General features: G+C 39.7%; 3 protein-coding genes across 9 annotated transcripts in view; 1 reads left to right on the top strand and 2 right to left on the bottom strand.

Annotated features, from left to right (window-relative positions):
• Positions 1–326: 326 nt before the first annotated feature.
• Positions 327–1,885, bottom strand: HtrA2 (HTRA2-related serine protease). The gene is made up of 2 exons (XM_001358933.4): positions 682–1,885; positions 327–617 (listed from the first exon to the last, which is right to left on the bottom strand). The coding sequence occupies exons 1-2, from the start codon at positions 1,797–1,799 to the stop codon at positions 452–454; spliced, it is 1,284 nt and encodes a 427-aa protein (XP_001358970.2). The 5' UTR covers positions 1,800–1,885; the 3' UTR covers positions 327–451.
• Positions 1,886–2,841: 956 nt separating this feature from the next.
• Positions 2,842–4,981, top strand: LOC6897399 (uncharacterized). 2 transcript variants are annotated; one of them, XM_002137515.3, is made up of 4 exons: positions 2,842–3,173; positions 3,817–3,959; positions 4,266–4,404; positions 4,478–4,981. In XM_002137515.3, exons 1-4 carry the CDS (start codon positions 2,947–2,949, stop codon positions 4,707–4,709), a joined length of 741 nt encoding a protein of 246 aa, XP_002137551.3. In that variant the 5' UTR covers positions 2,842–2,946; the 3' UTR covers positions 4,710–4,981. The 2 variants fall into 2 exon arrangements, with proteins under 2 accessions (XP_002137551.3, XP_015037495.2); XM_015182009.2 differs by lacking the exon at positions 4,478–4,981 and having other exon boundaries at positions 4,018–4,356.
• Positions 4,982–8,322: 3,341 nt separating this feature from the next.
• The window catches only part of how (protein held out wings), a 46,893-nt gene continuing 40,826 nt past the window's right edge, over positions 8,323–14,389 (bottom strand). For 2 of the 6 annotated variants that reach the window (XM_001358934.5, XM_015182014.2), the window contains exons 8-9: positions 12,023–12,523; positions 8,323–8,717 (exon numbers count right to left, since the gene is read on the bottom strand). In XM_001358934.5, coding sequence (XP_001358971.4) covers positions 12,417–12,523 — 107 coding nt within the window. In that variant the 3' untranslated portion in view covers positions 8,323–8,717; positions 12,023–12,416. Of the gene's footprint in view, positions 8,718–11,686; positions 14,154–14,389 lie in introns of those variants that run through there. The other 4 variants (XM_015182011.2, XM_033376803.1, XM_033376796.1 and 1 more) reach the window with 3 other exon arrangements.

The following is a 14,389-nucleotide window of genomic DNA, read 5'->3' on the forward strand; positions in this document are numbered from 1 at the left end:
CGTTGTTGGATGGGACTGCTGCCAGACAGACAGTCGCAACAGACGGAACAGAGACACGCACAGCGATCGACGATCGACGATCAGCGATCAGCGCGGGCTCTCCATGAAAGAGAAATCGATGATGTTCACGGGACAAGAGATATGTACATTTATGCCATACGATGCGTAGATTAACTTATGGTCGTGTCGCCATTCGAAATGGCCAATGATAACGAGCTCGATCTATGCAAATTTCCTTACTCGTTAGCCGAAAATCAAATATAGGCAAGCGAGCTCTATATGGGCCTGCTGGTACTCGTGGACAAAAACCTTTTCCCAGGCTTTGGTTCGTTTGGTAGCGCGGTTTGTATAATGGCAAATCACTTAAGCACAATCATGTCAAATTTAAATTAAAACTAATGATAATAGTAGTCGGGTGAGTGGAGTCGAGGAAGCACACGAGGATCGTCTCCTAGGGATCCTCTGGTGTGATTTTCACATGCATTTGCTTAACACCTCTCAAGATGACGATTTCCAGGTCTTTTCTGCCTTCGGCCAGGGCATCATACACGTCCGAGGAGTTCTTGATCTCCTTCTTGTTAATGTGGGTGACAATGTCGCCTGGTTGCAGACCGCCACTACGAAATAGACAGAGATTAGTGATATTCGTGGGCCAATGGATGGATTGTCCACCCTGCTCACCTGTGTGCCGGTGAGCCCACAATGACCTTCCAGACCAGCACGCCGTGCATCAGATTGTTGGGCATGTTCTGACTGCGGGACTTCAGCTCGAACAGTATGTCAGGCGTGAGGGTCAGCATGGTGATGCCCATGTATCGCTTGACCGGATATCCCGTTTTGTGGGCAGATCCCTTCTTGCGACGCTCCGCGGCCCGCTCGAGGAACACCTTTACATAGTCGATGGGTATGGCAAAGCTGATGCCAGCGGTGACCTTCATTGAGTTGACGCCAATGGCCTCGCCATCCAGATTCACCAGCGGCCCCCCAGAGTTGCCAAAGGTAATGGCCGCGTCCGTCTGCAGGTAGTTGATATCGCGGTTGCGCAGCCCCAGCTCCTGGGAGGCGCGCTGCGTGGCACTAATGACGCCGGCAGTAACCGTGTTGCTCAGCGCCAGGGGGCTGCCCAGGGCCACGACCCACTCGCCGGACCGCAGGGTGCTGCTTTTGCCGAGCTTCATCACGGGCAGGCCGCTGACTTGAATGCGCAGCGTGGCCAGGTCGGAGGTCTGGTCCACGTCCTCGATTGTGGCGGGAAAGGTGCGTCCGTCCGACAGCCGCACCTGCACCATCGTGTGCGGCTTGTTGATGACCACATGGGCATTGGTCAGAATGAGACCGTTCTGCTCGATTACGAACCCCGATCCGTTGGACGCTGTTATGGGCTGACCACTGAAGTAGTCGAAGTGGCGAGTGTCCTTAATCTCAATGTACACCACGGAGTCTCCACAGCCGGCCACCACGTCAGCGATGAAGTTGAATTCATTTCGCCGTCCTTTCAGCGAACGCGCTGAGATCGTTGGTGTGAGTTCGTCCCTATGTCGTTCTATCAGTACGGCACTGGCCAGAGCACCCAGGGAGAAGGGCACACAGAACTGAAAAACACTGCGCCAGCCAAACCTCCTGTACCCGGACTTATTCTGGCCATTATTCTCTTTGTCTTTGCTATTGTCGCCGCCGCTGCCTTTGCTGCTGCTGGCCGTGTGAGCTGTTCTGCTGCTGGCCACACAGCAGCGGTGTAACGTGGGTGCAGTGCACCGCCTCAAGAATATTTCCAGATTGTTTATACATCGCAGCGCCATTTATTTCCGTTCTGTCTCTATCTGTGAAATATTTGTTTGTTATTCAATTCAACTGTCAGCGTCAGCTGTTTTCGATTGTGAATGACACAAGCTGCCTGCTGCGTCACCAACAACCTCTCACGCGTGGAAATTCTATCGATGGTTGGACTATCGCCATCCGCTTGACCAGTACCACTATCGATATATTTATCGGCTTAGCTGCGGTTTCAGTTATATTCAAATTCAAATCGTACGTTAAGCCAAGAGAACCATTTTCACAAGACAACGGGAATTCGGAGGTAACTGATGCCTGTTGCATAATTGGGGGAAAATAAAAGAGAAGAGTGGTATAGTTTCCACAGCTGAATGAACGGGAATTTGCTTTTCACTTCCATCTATTTACTGATACATTTCCAGATGTTGGCTTATCAAAACCACAAAGAAAATAATCAAGAAATGCTCAATCCCATCAGTCAGGAGTTTGCCCTCTGGACAATTCGGTTCCCTTCTGTTCTGTTCTGGTTAGATGGCTTCATATTGCCAGCACAGAAACAACGCGAGTCATTTGATTACACACTGGGCACCAGGGTCACAAAAGTCACACGAGGACTGGCAATAAAGGTGAGTTAATTAACACGACACCAGTGCGGTTTGGTAAGCCTGGCCCAACCAGGAAGGCTGTACTCTAGGCTGTATGCTAAGCAATAAGGATAGCCGGAGACAAGGACAATCAATCTATTGAATTTAACTTGAAACGATGGCAAATTGGGTGACAAGTACATATACCCGTAGCTCCCGCGTGTCGCAGAGTCACAGACAGACTGCGAAAGAGGGAATACTAATTTATGCAAATTCCATGCCTAACAGCCGTTCCGTGTCCGGCTGCCGGTCTGTCTGGCATTGACGACGATGTCGCCTGCCTTTGTAATGTAAACAAAAGAGGAAACACGTGCTGGCTGTGGATCTGTCGAGGCGCATGCGCTGCGCATAACATTCAGTTAACATCAGGTTTAATCAGGTTCGAGAAGTCCTTTTAAAGATGCTGCTCGCGACGGGTCGGCACAGTTCGCTGTTAGAATTCGTTCGGTTGACTTGCCCGGGAGCCCAGAGACCCCCATCAACCCTTCTTTATTTCCTTACCGAAACCAGGCAACAAGTGTCCCCAGGAATGTGCGTAAACAACTCTTGTTTGTCCATAGTGCTGGGGCTTTCCATCATCCTCATGGGGACTGCGGTTCCCGGACTTGGCCAAAATGCGACCACCCTGAGGCAGGACTGCGGCAGCACGCAGCGAATGGTCGATGATTGCTTCAAGGATTTGCCGCCGCATCTAATGGAGTTCCTGCAGAACACCAAAATCATCATCAGCAAGAGCGACATCACGACAAAGTGCAAGTAAGCGAACAGATGCGGACATCGGATATTGGGCATTGCAAATTGCAAATTGGACATTGGACACCAGCTCCCAAGAAGGTCCTGTGTAAATTATAGATGATGTTCTGCAATTTGAGTGGACTTATCTGTATGCTCGTAGATATGTGAGGACAGAAGCTGTTCTTTTAAATTTCTTAAGAAAAACTTTGCGCCACACCGACTTTGAGGAATGAATTTTTAACTTCGCCAAAAGTTTGTATGTTTAACATGAAATACTACTTCCCTAAGAAACTTAGGGACTGTGCATGCTTAAAGGAAAGAAGTGCGGTCTTTTCTTGTTGAAGCAATTCTTAAATCCCCATGAGAATAAAATTCTTAGAATTCTTCTCCCTTTTTTCCATTAAACTCCTTGGATTTACTTTGCAAATTTGGTTAAATGGGATTTGATACAGTCTGCAAAAGTATTTGGAATTGCTGAACCATAACACAATTCAGTCAGGTATCAATAAAGTACCCAGGGACAGGGGCTATTGGCTTCTTCGAGGCAATCACTTTGGGACTTACATATATTTGCACGGCGGAGCACATGGCAACAGTATTTTGGGCACTCAAACACCCCGAGCCTATTCAAATATTCGCATCTAAATGGGACTATGTTTTGCAGCATTTTCAACCGGGGAATGCGATGCTTTGATGCCTACTCGAAGCGCTGCCTCAACGACCGAAAGCTGGAAACCTTTAAGATCAACGTGGAGGGGGCCCGTCGATTTTTCTATAAATTCTGCGGCGATACGGATTTTCAGCGAGGTAAGCGTCGTGCGGTTACATCCTCCAGGAATTAAATCAATTTGTGAAGCACAAACAGAGCCAGAGAAACACCAACCACACTACACACAAGCCCAAGGCAATCTGAGATACACCTAACACTGAGATACAACCACAGGGCATGGCCAACACTGAGACACAATCAACACACATCGCGATTATCCCTGCTAAGTTCACACGAAGGACCCCTCGACTTGACAGGACTTTATTTATTCATTTGATGGTGGACCCCCCCACTGCCCACTGCCCCACCAGCCCCACTCTACTGTACGTTGGTCGGCTTTGCAGATTACCTGAGGCACAAGGACTGCTTCTCCCACATCCAACTGGACTGGGTCAGCTGCACATCCAAGTTCGAGGGCATCCTCAGTGATGAGGTGCACGATGCGACGCGCAACGCGAGCGACAAATTCATGGAATTCTGTTGGTAAGTGCGGGCTTTGGCGGGGAAATTGCATTCGATGTCATTCGATGTGTGTGTGGCCCTCTGACTCTTCCAGTGCCCGCTATGCCTACGAGAACTGCATCTACAACAGCGCGAGATACAAGTGCTACCAGAATTCAGCGGAGTTTGCCCGCGAAACGGCCAAAATGCTGTCCGACGAGAAGCACTTCAGGAACTGCGCCGTTCTCGAGAACATCTGCGGACAAGCCTCACGGCTGGCCCGCCACTGGCTGGGTGCACAGCTGAGCCTGCTCCTGGTTCTGTTTGTGGTGCGACTCCTGCCATAAATTGATGCTAAATTAATGAACGAACGCTGCGTTCCGTGTGCTATGGGGTCCATGGGTCATAGGTTGGCTTTTTTTTTTTTGACCTTGGATTGTCCAAATGAAAAATGCCAAGCATTTCTCTCATTTTCTCTCTCTCTTGCTCTGTGTGTTTTTTATTTTCCTTTGAATATAATTGGGTGGGTCACGGGGTCGGAAAGCGACACTGGTTTGTCCTCTAGTCTGTTAAGCTACATTAAATATATATATTTCAAATAAAATGTATTCTTCTTCTACGCCTGATTTTCGTTTTTCTTTTCTCCAAAAACTGTCCAATACGCGCATTGTTCTTTGCGGCTTGCTCTCTGGGTCTCCCAAGGCATTCCGGCCTTTATTGATAGCTCAAAGTAAAATATGCTTTCAGGTGCTTCCGAACAGCAGTTCAGTTGAGACAAGAAAATAAGAAAATACCAAATAAAATAGAGACAAAACTGTACTAAAAAGCAATCTCCCTAAGATTTTTCAGCGAAAAATATTTCTCTTAAATGCTTAACAGAAATTACTCGAATAAATGGTCCAAAAATAGCTCAAGTTTTTGTCTTTTGTTACCGGATTTCTATATGGGGGGGCTTCCTGTTCTGCTTTTTCAGCAGCCACAAGCGAGAATGTTCCACATTCCAGTCTTCGAGAAACAGAATACTGAAAAAAACCGCACAAGGCTCTTTGGTAACCTTTGAACTGGTGGCTAACTATATTAAAGAACTCTTTGCCGTTGCCACCAGAGAACAGCGGTCAGCGGCTCCACCCTGGCTCCAATCCTCTCCAATCGATGACAGGTTTAATTGCATTCAACCTCAAAGCTTTTTGCAGCGACAGTCGCGTCGCAATGCCATCGCTGGAAATGAAAACCTAAGACTGGCTGCAACTGAACTTAAAATTAAAGCGGACCACCGGCCACCAGCTTCCTTTCGAACGTATCCAGCGCATACGAGGGACAGCATCGAAACCCATTCTCCCATGCAAAATTCCCGAAGCAAAACACTTCCCCCTATGATATATAAAGTTCATCGGCTAGGAGACCTTTTCTATGGAGACTGCCAGCTTTGCCACTGACTTGCAGTAAGACTATGAAGGAGAATCAAATTGGAGGGAACAGGGCATTTTCCTTTTCTGCTTTCACTGGAAATCGCTTCTTTCATTCGGCTGTGCAATATTTTTCCACCATCTGCATAGCGAGAGATATGGAGATATATACTGCAAGATGCACTTTTCCGCGGAACCCAAAACTTCAGAACAACAAGTCGACTATATCTTTATAAGAAAAGGCTGTTGAATTCCCCTTCTATACTGTTCTTTTCATGTACCTGTACTGCTCTACAAACATGCATGTTATATACTCCTAATATGATTCAGAAGGTTTTTAAAGAAATTGGGATTTAAATTCATTTAGTGGCGGAAGCATACCATCGTTCGCTCTTCTGTTAAGCCCCATTTTTACCAAAATGTTTCAAAGTTATGTTTTAAATGTTTAAAAGGGCTTGCTTCCCTGTGGTTTGGGTATTTTTTGGGTATTTCATCCTGCATGTCACGCGAATACGAAAGAAAAAAATCCATGTACGAGTACTGCCAAAAGATCTGTCAATGTCGACATGCAACTGGGAGACATCCGGTGTGCCAGTGGCAGCCTGTAAATGTTTCTTTGCGGATTTCACAGCTGGTTGCAGGAATTTATTCTATTTATTTTGTGCCATTTTGCAGTTTCATTAATCCGTGTACGCTTGATTGATGGATTGATTCGATTATGCAAAACGGAATGCATTTTCATATGCATGCCCCAAAAAAAACAGCCCTTTGGTGGTACTTGGATTTTTTATAAACATTTATTTATGCAAAAAGTTAAACATAATCGTACATAAATATATGTATTGTATGTATAGATTTCTATTCATTTGATTTGTTACATGTGTGCGTATATAGTATGTATGTATCTGGTGTATTCATAGACAAGCTCTGATCATGTGTGAATGGATTATCTAACAATTAATCGATGAATTAATTCGTACTCAAGCGCATGCACCTCAGATCTCTTGGGGCTGCTGCTGGATGAACATTTGTATTCTGGTTGTTATTCTGATTTTGGGTATTAAGAGACACAACATTCGGTTAATGAGAGCGCTTACTCGACTAAAGGTATATTGTATGTTTTCAAAATGTTAATCAATTAGCAAGGCCAAAGAGAATTTTGAAATTGCTACAATTGCACGATTGCCGTTATTATCTATCATTAGGTATTATCATTATTATTATTATTATACTATATTTATATTTTTCATCGATGTTGAGTATAAGATCTCACAATTTGCAGAATAATTTCAAAATTTGTGTGTGGTTTCATTTCGTTATTTTGATTGATGCCAATTCTTGAACGTCATTTAAGGCACAGATTGAGATATAATTTCCTCTCCAGAAAAAAAAACAAATAAAAATTCTTCAATTTAAAATATAACTCTGCCCCAAGTTTCGCTTGGACCGCTTTGTATGCTTTGTACCATAATTTAAATGCAATTAATTCGCTTTATTTTCGTCGCTGCTAATCTGTCGTCTATCCGTTAAGATATGTATTTATGTATAAAAAAAAACTGCTCTACATTTAGTTTAAGAGATTTGTTTACTTCAACAATGCCTGGAGACCTCGTTTTGGCCGCTGGATGTTTATTTTAAATCAAAGAATTTCTTTTTGTGTGGTGCCTTCTTCTTGGGCAAAAGTATTTGTTTGCTCTTCTCGCTTTTTTTCTCTCTTGTTTTGTGGTTTTATTTCTGCATATAATACATTAGCTTTAGATTATTTAAAATAATTTAAGTGTAGCTTTTAATTGTACATTATATTGATATTATTACTCGTACCATAATTATCGTAATATGGTTATTTTCATTAACTAAATATGGCTGTTAGACGTGATTAATGTGGTATTATGCAAATTAATGTTTCGCTCGCTTTTCTCGGCTGCTCCGCTGATTCCCCCACTCCCCCACTCCATCGCACACGACCAAGGGGAGGGGGACCGAGGCTGCCCAGATATGTATGGTGTTTGTAGATATATATATATATAATGTAACATAATCATAATCAAAAATACTTCATCAACAAGAATTTGCGTCAGTTTAACAACAACAAAAATATATATATATCAATATTTCTGTTTAACTTAGGCTTACAGAACTAGAGATAGCTGTGGCAAGGAACCTGCACCCAACGGGATGAGTACTTACGTACAGATTCCTTGCCGCAAATCTTGCAATGATACACAATCAATAATGTGGTGGATGCGGGGGGTTTTTTAAAAAAAAACAACAACTAATTTCAATTAGCTTATGAAAGATTCTTCTTTGCCTTACCTTGCAAATGAGTTTTTGTTTTGAAAAAATTGGTTTAAAAAAATTAAAACAGTTTCTTGGATGAGATTCCGTTAACATGATGCTCTTCTTGTTGAGGATTCTGAGGGGGGAAGCGGGGCTACTACTTCCCTATATACAAATTTGTATATTTATATATATGATTTAAGTATGTTTTTGTTCGTTGAACTTTTCTTGTTTCACTAAAAGCTAACATTTTGTTTTCTCCTTTTTGTTTTCTCCTTTTTGTTTTGTTTTGTTTTGTTTTGTAGGTTAACTATACTAAAATCTATGTTCGATTCTCTTATCGATTGTTTCTTCTTACATGTTGGTTTTGTTGTTGTTAACAGTTTAATGGCCACAAGATTCAATATATACTGTTTTTGTTTTTGTTTCTACTGCTGCTTATGCTGCTGCCGCTGCTATTTTTTTGTTGCAAAGTGAGTGAAGAGATTGCCGAGTAGTGAGCGAAACAGGCGGCGCCAGAGCTTCAGGATGCAGATTTTAGTGCTGGAGTTACTGGAGTGTTAGCCTGGCCCAAACACATATGCCACACACACACACATATTGCTCTGCTGCTGCTGCTGCTGCATTCCGATTGGCTTTTTTCCGATGGCGTGGCTCTGCTTCTGTGCTCATCTAAGGCAGTCGGTGGTTCGTGGTTCAGGGTTCGTGGTTCATGGTTCATGGTTCGTGGTTCGTGGTTCGTCGTTGTGGGAGTGGTTGTTGTTGTTATTTGGGTTTGTAAGTGGATTTATTGAATGGTTTATTGGGAGTGTTTATGTGTAGTTGTGAAATATTTTGTTTTTTTTTGTTAATTTGTTTTTTTAAATTATAAAAATGTTTTTTTTTTGACAACAATTTAACAATTTTTTTTCAATTTTAAAAAATGTTTTTTTTTAATTTTTTTTTTATTTTAAAAATGTTTGTAAGGAATTTTGTGGTTTGTAAATTGTTTTTTTTTTAATAAAGAATATTATTTTTTTAATTTTTTTTTTGTTGTTATAGATTTTTTCAGTATTTTATTTGGTATTTTAAAAAGTATTTTATTTTTGTTATGTGGTATTTTGTTGTATTATTTTTTTATTGTTTATGTTGGTTTGGTTCGAATGTGTGTGGAGTGTGGTTTTTGGTTTAGTTAGCATGTAAAGAGAGAGAAAAAGATTCGTAGACGTGGAAATTGAGTATTGATTAATATTTCATGGTTAGCAGTTACTTTTAATCTCTCTAGGTCCTTTGTTATGCGAGTTATGAGGCTCAAAAAGTTACCAAATGACAGCTGCAGCGCATTAACCGAAATATTGGATTGTATCTGGCATATTACATGATCAGTGAGGGGACACAAACACATGCATATGGATATATAATACGAGTATATGTAGTATTTAGAGTGGTTCTTTTTTTTGTATTTTTTGCAATGGCGTACAAACGTTTAGTAACTTTTTGCTCGATCATGATCAACCGCATCCTTCAATTAGGATATATTCGATGCGGTATACATTTTCTTGGATATAGTAAAGACAAACACATACATCATTAGAAGATTGTATTAAAATTATACGAGTATATATAGAAAAGTTGTTGATAGTGCAAAAATATTCGTGTTTTTGGTTTGTTGAAACGTTATTTGATGCAACATTTGATGGTTATTGAAGTTCGTTCTCAGACTCGAATTTACAAGAACATGAAAGAATCTGTTTTGAAATTATTACTGAGTTTCTTCGAGCTAGTTTTCTTTTGTTTTTTGGTTAACTTGGCCTTTGGTTAGTTAAAATTAGCAATAGTATTACATCACATATTTTTATTTTTTTATTTTTGTGGCTAGACCTTGGTTTTTGTTTTTGTTTAATACGCTATATAGTTTTCATCACATAAGTTATTAGGGGAAGTAAATATTAAAATATATATATAGTATATGTATGTATGTATATAAAATTGCAGGTGCATTAGCTCTCATTTTTTTTAATTTTTACAAATGCCAGAAAGTATTTCAATTATTATGATATAAACGAAAGCGTTATTTACATTTTGTTGGTTTTTTACATTTAAAAAATAAAAAAATAAGGGTTTTTAATATATAATTTGTTCCTCTCTTGAGCAGGGGGTTGCGCAGAGTCCGGTTTGAGTTCTTTGGTGCAGATTTGTTATTCTTTTTGGTTTTGTTTCTCAATTATACAATTGTTTTGGTGTGGCATTGCTTTTAGTATCATTTGTGTGTGGATAGAGTGTATATTGCCAGTTCGATTAATCGAAAAAAGCCAGCATATGGCAAGCAATCGAAATGATGCATTGATTGAATATCAGAATTGAATTCATACACAGAAACTGACTGTTTCCCAGTTCGATAGGGGGTTATCGACTGCTTAAAGGTTAAACCTTTGAGTAATCGTTGAATCGATGTGGAATGAAAGAAATCTTGAGTTCGATTGTGGTTGTGGTTGATCGATAATTATCGATAATTATGTTTCTCTCTGTTTGTGTGTGTGTTATAAACTATTTTCTTTCTTCGGTTTGTATTTGTATTTGTACAGAGATTATCATTTGTTGTGTAAGCAAATGCAAGTGCAATTTTATCAGTTATATATCATTAAATAACTAAGCTAAGAGAACAATTAATCGCAAATATGTATATAGAGATTACTGTGATACCAAAACCCATAAGCTTAAAGAGTAAGTCTGTTAAGTACACGTACACAATAGATGCACATATCGGATGTCGGAGATACATATGTGTGTCTTTATATTAAGATTTATATAGTAGATGCATATGCCATGGCATTGGTAATGTTGGTTGGTAGTAGCTGGTTGGGGCTGGTTGGAACTGGCTGGGGATGCGGATCAGACTGGGTGGTTCTGGGTGGTGGATCGTGGTAAGCATAGAGTTAGGCGTCCCAGGGGACGAGTGTGTGTATGTGAGGGGGCTTTATGTATAGGAGGTATATGTGTGGTGTGGTGTGGTGTTTCGCATCTATCGTTTAGTCTTCTTAGTTACTAGAGTTGCAAACAAACATAGTGAAGTGTTCTTTTTGTATTATTAATTCTGATCAATGAGTTATGTGTGACTGATTACTGATTACGAGATAAATACTTTTTAATTTTTACTGTGGGGGGTTTAGTTTTCAGAAAGCGTTAGATTTTTGGTTGAAAGTTTTTTCGAGAGAGCGAGAGGAGATCTCTGTTCTCCGAGGAGAATTTCTGAAAGAAGTCGAAGTAAAGAATCATAAGACTTGGTATGGATTTTGTTTTGTTTTTGTTGTGTTCGCTTTTTTTTGTTTTAGATTTTCCTTTTTTATCTGTTTGTTTTGCATTGCAACAAAAATCATTGATCTTTATTGTGGTACACTTTTCGGGTTTTTCGGTTCGATTGCAACATCGTTTACATTCGAACGCATAATACAAAATAATCGTAGATATTCTTCGTTACGGACTAAACAGGGGGGGGGACTTATGGCCTAGGATACACATGTAAAATTCATATCTCATTAAAGAGGGTTCTATATATATAGTATATATAAAGAGTATATATATGGTATATGGCTTATCCGAGAGTAATACAAGGGAAAAGTCTACTACAATCTACAGATTTTGCATACAACTTTTCTCTGTTATGAATTTGTTTTTTTTTTCGGTTTTTCTTTTCTTTTTTTGTAAAACATCAAAGGCACAAGTCAACGTGGAAACAAAGGAAAAAATACAATATAAAAAGATTGCGTGTGTGTGTGTGTGTGTATAAATATTCATATCTAAGAAAAATAAACAACTTTTCGATTTAAGCAGCATCATGTGTGTCTGTACTCTTTTGTCAGAACTCGCAAAATGTACGAAATAAAATGCAAGTGGAAACAGAACCCCCTTGCACTTTGCTTCAAGGACAACACGTAGAGAAAGTAACAGTTTTGATATGGTAAAGAAAATATATAAAATGAGTGGAAAACACAACTAACCTGTGGAGGCGCGGTGCCACTTGACAATTGCTTTTTTTTTTGGGTACGAGTGACGACCGATCAGGGCAGAGCGGCGGCAGCTCCGGCGGCGTTTCATTGGCTACAGTGGCATCTCGATATGTGGTTACAAGTACAGCAAATTGCTACGATAATTGATCTAAATTGTGTGTGGTTGATGGGTTACAAAAGATACGATCTGGGCCCAACAACCACCAAATACGAATATATTTCGTATGATTTATGTATTTCTCTTTTTAATTTATATTTCTTTCTTTTTCTTCTTTGTTTTCGGGAGGGATATTTATGATTTTTTGTGGTTAAAGTTTCGCTCAGAAACGAAACAAAATTCTATAGTTTTTTGTTGTTTTTCTTGCTGTTTTTCTGCGGGTTTTTTTTACTGTATCTCAATGAAACCCGCCGGCTTGGCTGGCACACCGACTGTTGCGCGCTGATAGGGGTGCTCTCTGTTAGCCGCCAAACGACGCTGCTGCTTAATGGCGCCTAATAAAATATACGATACGATACATGTAGATACAGATACAGATACAGAATACGGATACAGATAGATATATATATATGTATGTGTGTATGCATTATATAGGCATCAAATATTGTAGACGTAAACATATTCGCTAAATATGTAGCATAAAACTTACAACTAATAAATAATATATTGCATATGCTTGCTCATTTTCGAGTTCATTTCACACTTTCTCTTTTCTTTTTTGTGCCAATTTTTTTTTGGGGGGTGGGGGGGAAATCATCTCCTTTTTTTGTAACATTTAAATTCTCTGCTTCTTTGGAATGAGTCGTTCATATGTTTGTGTGTAGTTTTGATAATGGTTTTTGTTTTTGTTTTTAATTGTTGGACACAAAATAAGTGATTTTCAAGCCGCTTTTAGCCTAAGGCTATGTGTGTTTAATTCTAGAAATAATATATGTTTTTGCTGTGTATGGTTTCCCTCCTTCTTTTGATTAAATCTAGAAATATATATATGGGTTTTGTTTGTTTGTGTAGTAGTCGTATGTATATTGATTTGATATATTGTTCTTCTGCTCGATTTGCTGACTAGTTGTGCATTCAATTCCTGGCGATTGATTTGTAATTGCTGCTCCTGTCTCTATTTCTGTTTGCTGTGATCCTGGACGGCCTGCCTCGACTAAAACTTAGATTCTAAATTAAGCACCAACTTGATTCAAGGCTCCTTTTCTTACTACCAAATAGATTAAGATACATTTTGCATACTTAAAGGCTCTGCTGCAATTCTGATTTTCGTATTCGTGTTCCGACAAATGGCACTGGCTGGAAAAATTGAAACGGTTCTTCTTCTAACGTAAGGTACATTTGTGCATAAATACTGTCCCGCCCCATCATTAAACCATCGCTAATAACTATGCAAACAATTAAATACAAAAATAAAACAAAATACTAGTCTAAAAATTGCACTTACGACACGACCCTTAAACCACAAAATGTACTTAAATCGTACAAAGAAAATGCTTATAATAATATTTAATAGATTTTTGCAACTCTGCCAACTTGGTTGAAAGTTCTTTGCCTGTCACTCTCTACCAAAAATTTGAAGAGGAAAAAAAATACTCAAGGGCTCCAAAATGAATGAGAATCAACAACTGTCTCTGCCTGTGGCTGCTGCTGCTGTGGCTGCTGTTCTCAACTAGAATATACTCATATCAAAAAAACATATTGGGGGATAACTAAGAGTCCTTTTCGATTAAGGAGGACTACGATTAAAGGGCCTAAAAATCACTTATTTTCGCCAAGTTCGCGACCTATCGACTAACTATAGAATAGGAGAGAAAAACCCCAATTCATTGTCACTCTCTTTCTTCCATATTTCTTTTCATTGAGTATTTGTTGTGGTTGTTGTTCTTGTTGTGCCGCTTGTATACTCTCTTTTCGTGTCTAAATACATTAATTTGCATGTCAATTGTTTGTGACTGCAACTAAAAAAAACTTTAAGCTAACAATTTTCTGGTTTAAATTGGATTGTGGATTGGAGTTGGAGTTTGGAGTTTCTGTATTTTTCTGTATATTTTACTCAGGGGGAAAAATAATAGAGAGTGGGGATAGAAGTTCAAAAGACGGAGCCGGCATGCATATATCGACCAACTGGAAATATTTATGTTTGCAACAAAATTGTTTATAGAAAATATAAGATAATTATTGAATTCGTTTTTTGGTGGAAAATAAATAATGAACGAACGTTTTTAGTTCTGTTAGCTATGGTGGGGGGTTTTCTGTTTTGTTATTATTATTAATATAAAATAATAATACAATTATTGTCGAGTAGAAATCCATGCCCAAATAGAGTGGTTAAAAGCGTGCACTAGGCCCTCTACACATTC

This window comes from Drosophila pseudoobscura, chromosome 2 (assembly GCF_009870125.1).
Source record: "Drosophila pseudoobscura strain MV-25-SWS-2005 chromosome 2, UCI_Dpse_MV25, whole genome shotgun sequence".
NCBI lineage: Eukaryota > Metazoa > Arthropoda > Insecta > Diptera > Drosophilidae > Drosophila > Drosophila pseudoobscura.

Bases quoted from the DNA above. Each gene is read 5' to 3' on its own strand.
- HtrA2 (XM_001358933.4), bottom strand. From the start codon at position 1,799: ATGGCGCTGCGATGTATAAACAATCTGGAAATATTCTTGAGGCGGTGC. The intron at 618-681 runs GTGAGCAGGGTG...TCTATTTCGTAG, and splicing joins GTGGGCTCACCGGCACACAG to TGGCGGTCTGCAACCAGGCG.
- LOC6897399 (XM_002137515.3), top strand. From the start codon at position 2,947: ATGTGCGTAAACAACTCTTGTTTGTCCATAGTGCTGGGGCTTTCCATC. The intron at 3,960-4,265 runs GTAAGCGTCGTG...TCGGCTTTGCAG, and splicing joins CGATACGGATTTTCAGCGAG to ATTACCTGAGGCACAAGGAC. The intron at 4,405-4,477 runs GTAAGTGCGGGC...TGACTCTTCCAG, and splicing joins AAATTCATGGAATTCTGTTG to TGCCCGCTATGCCTACGAGA.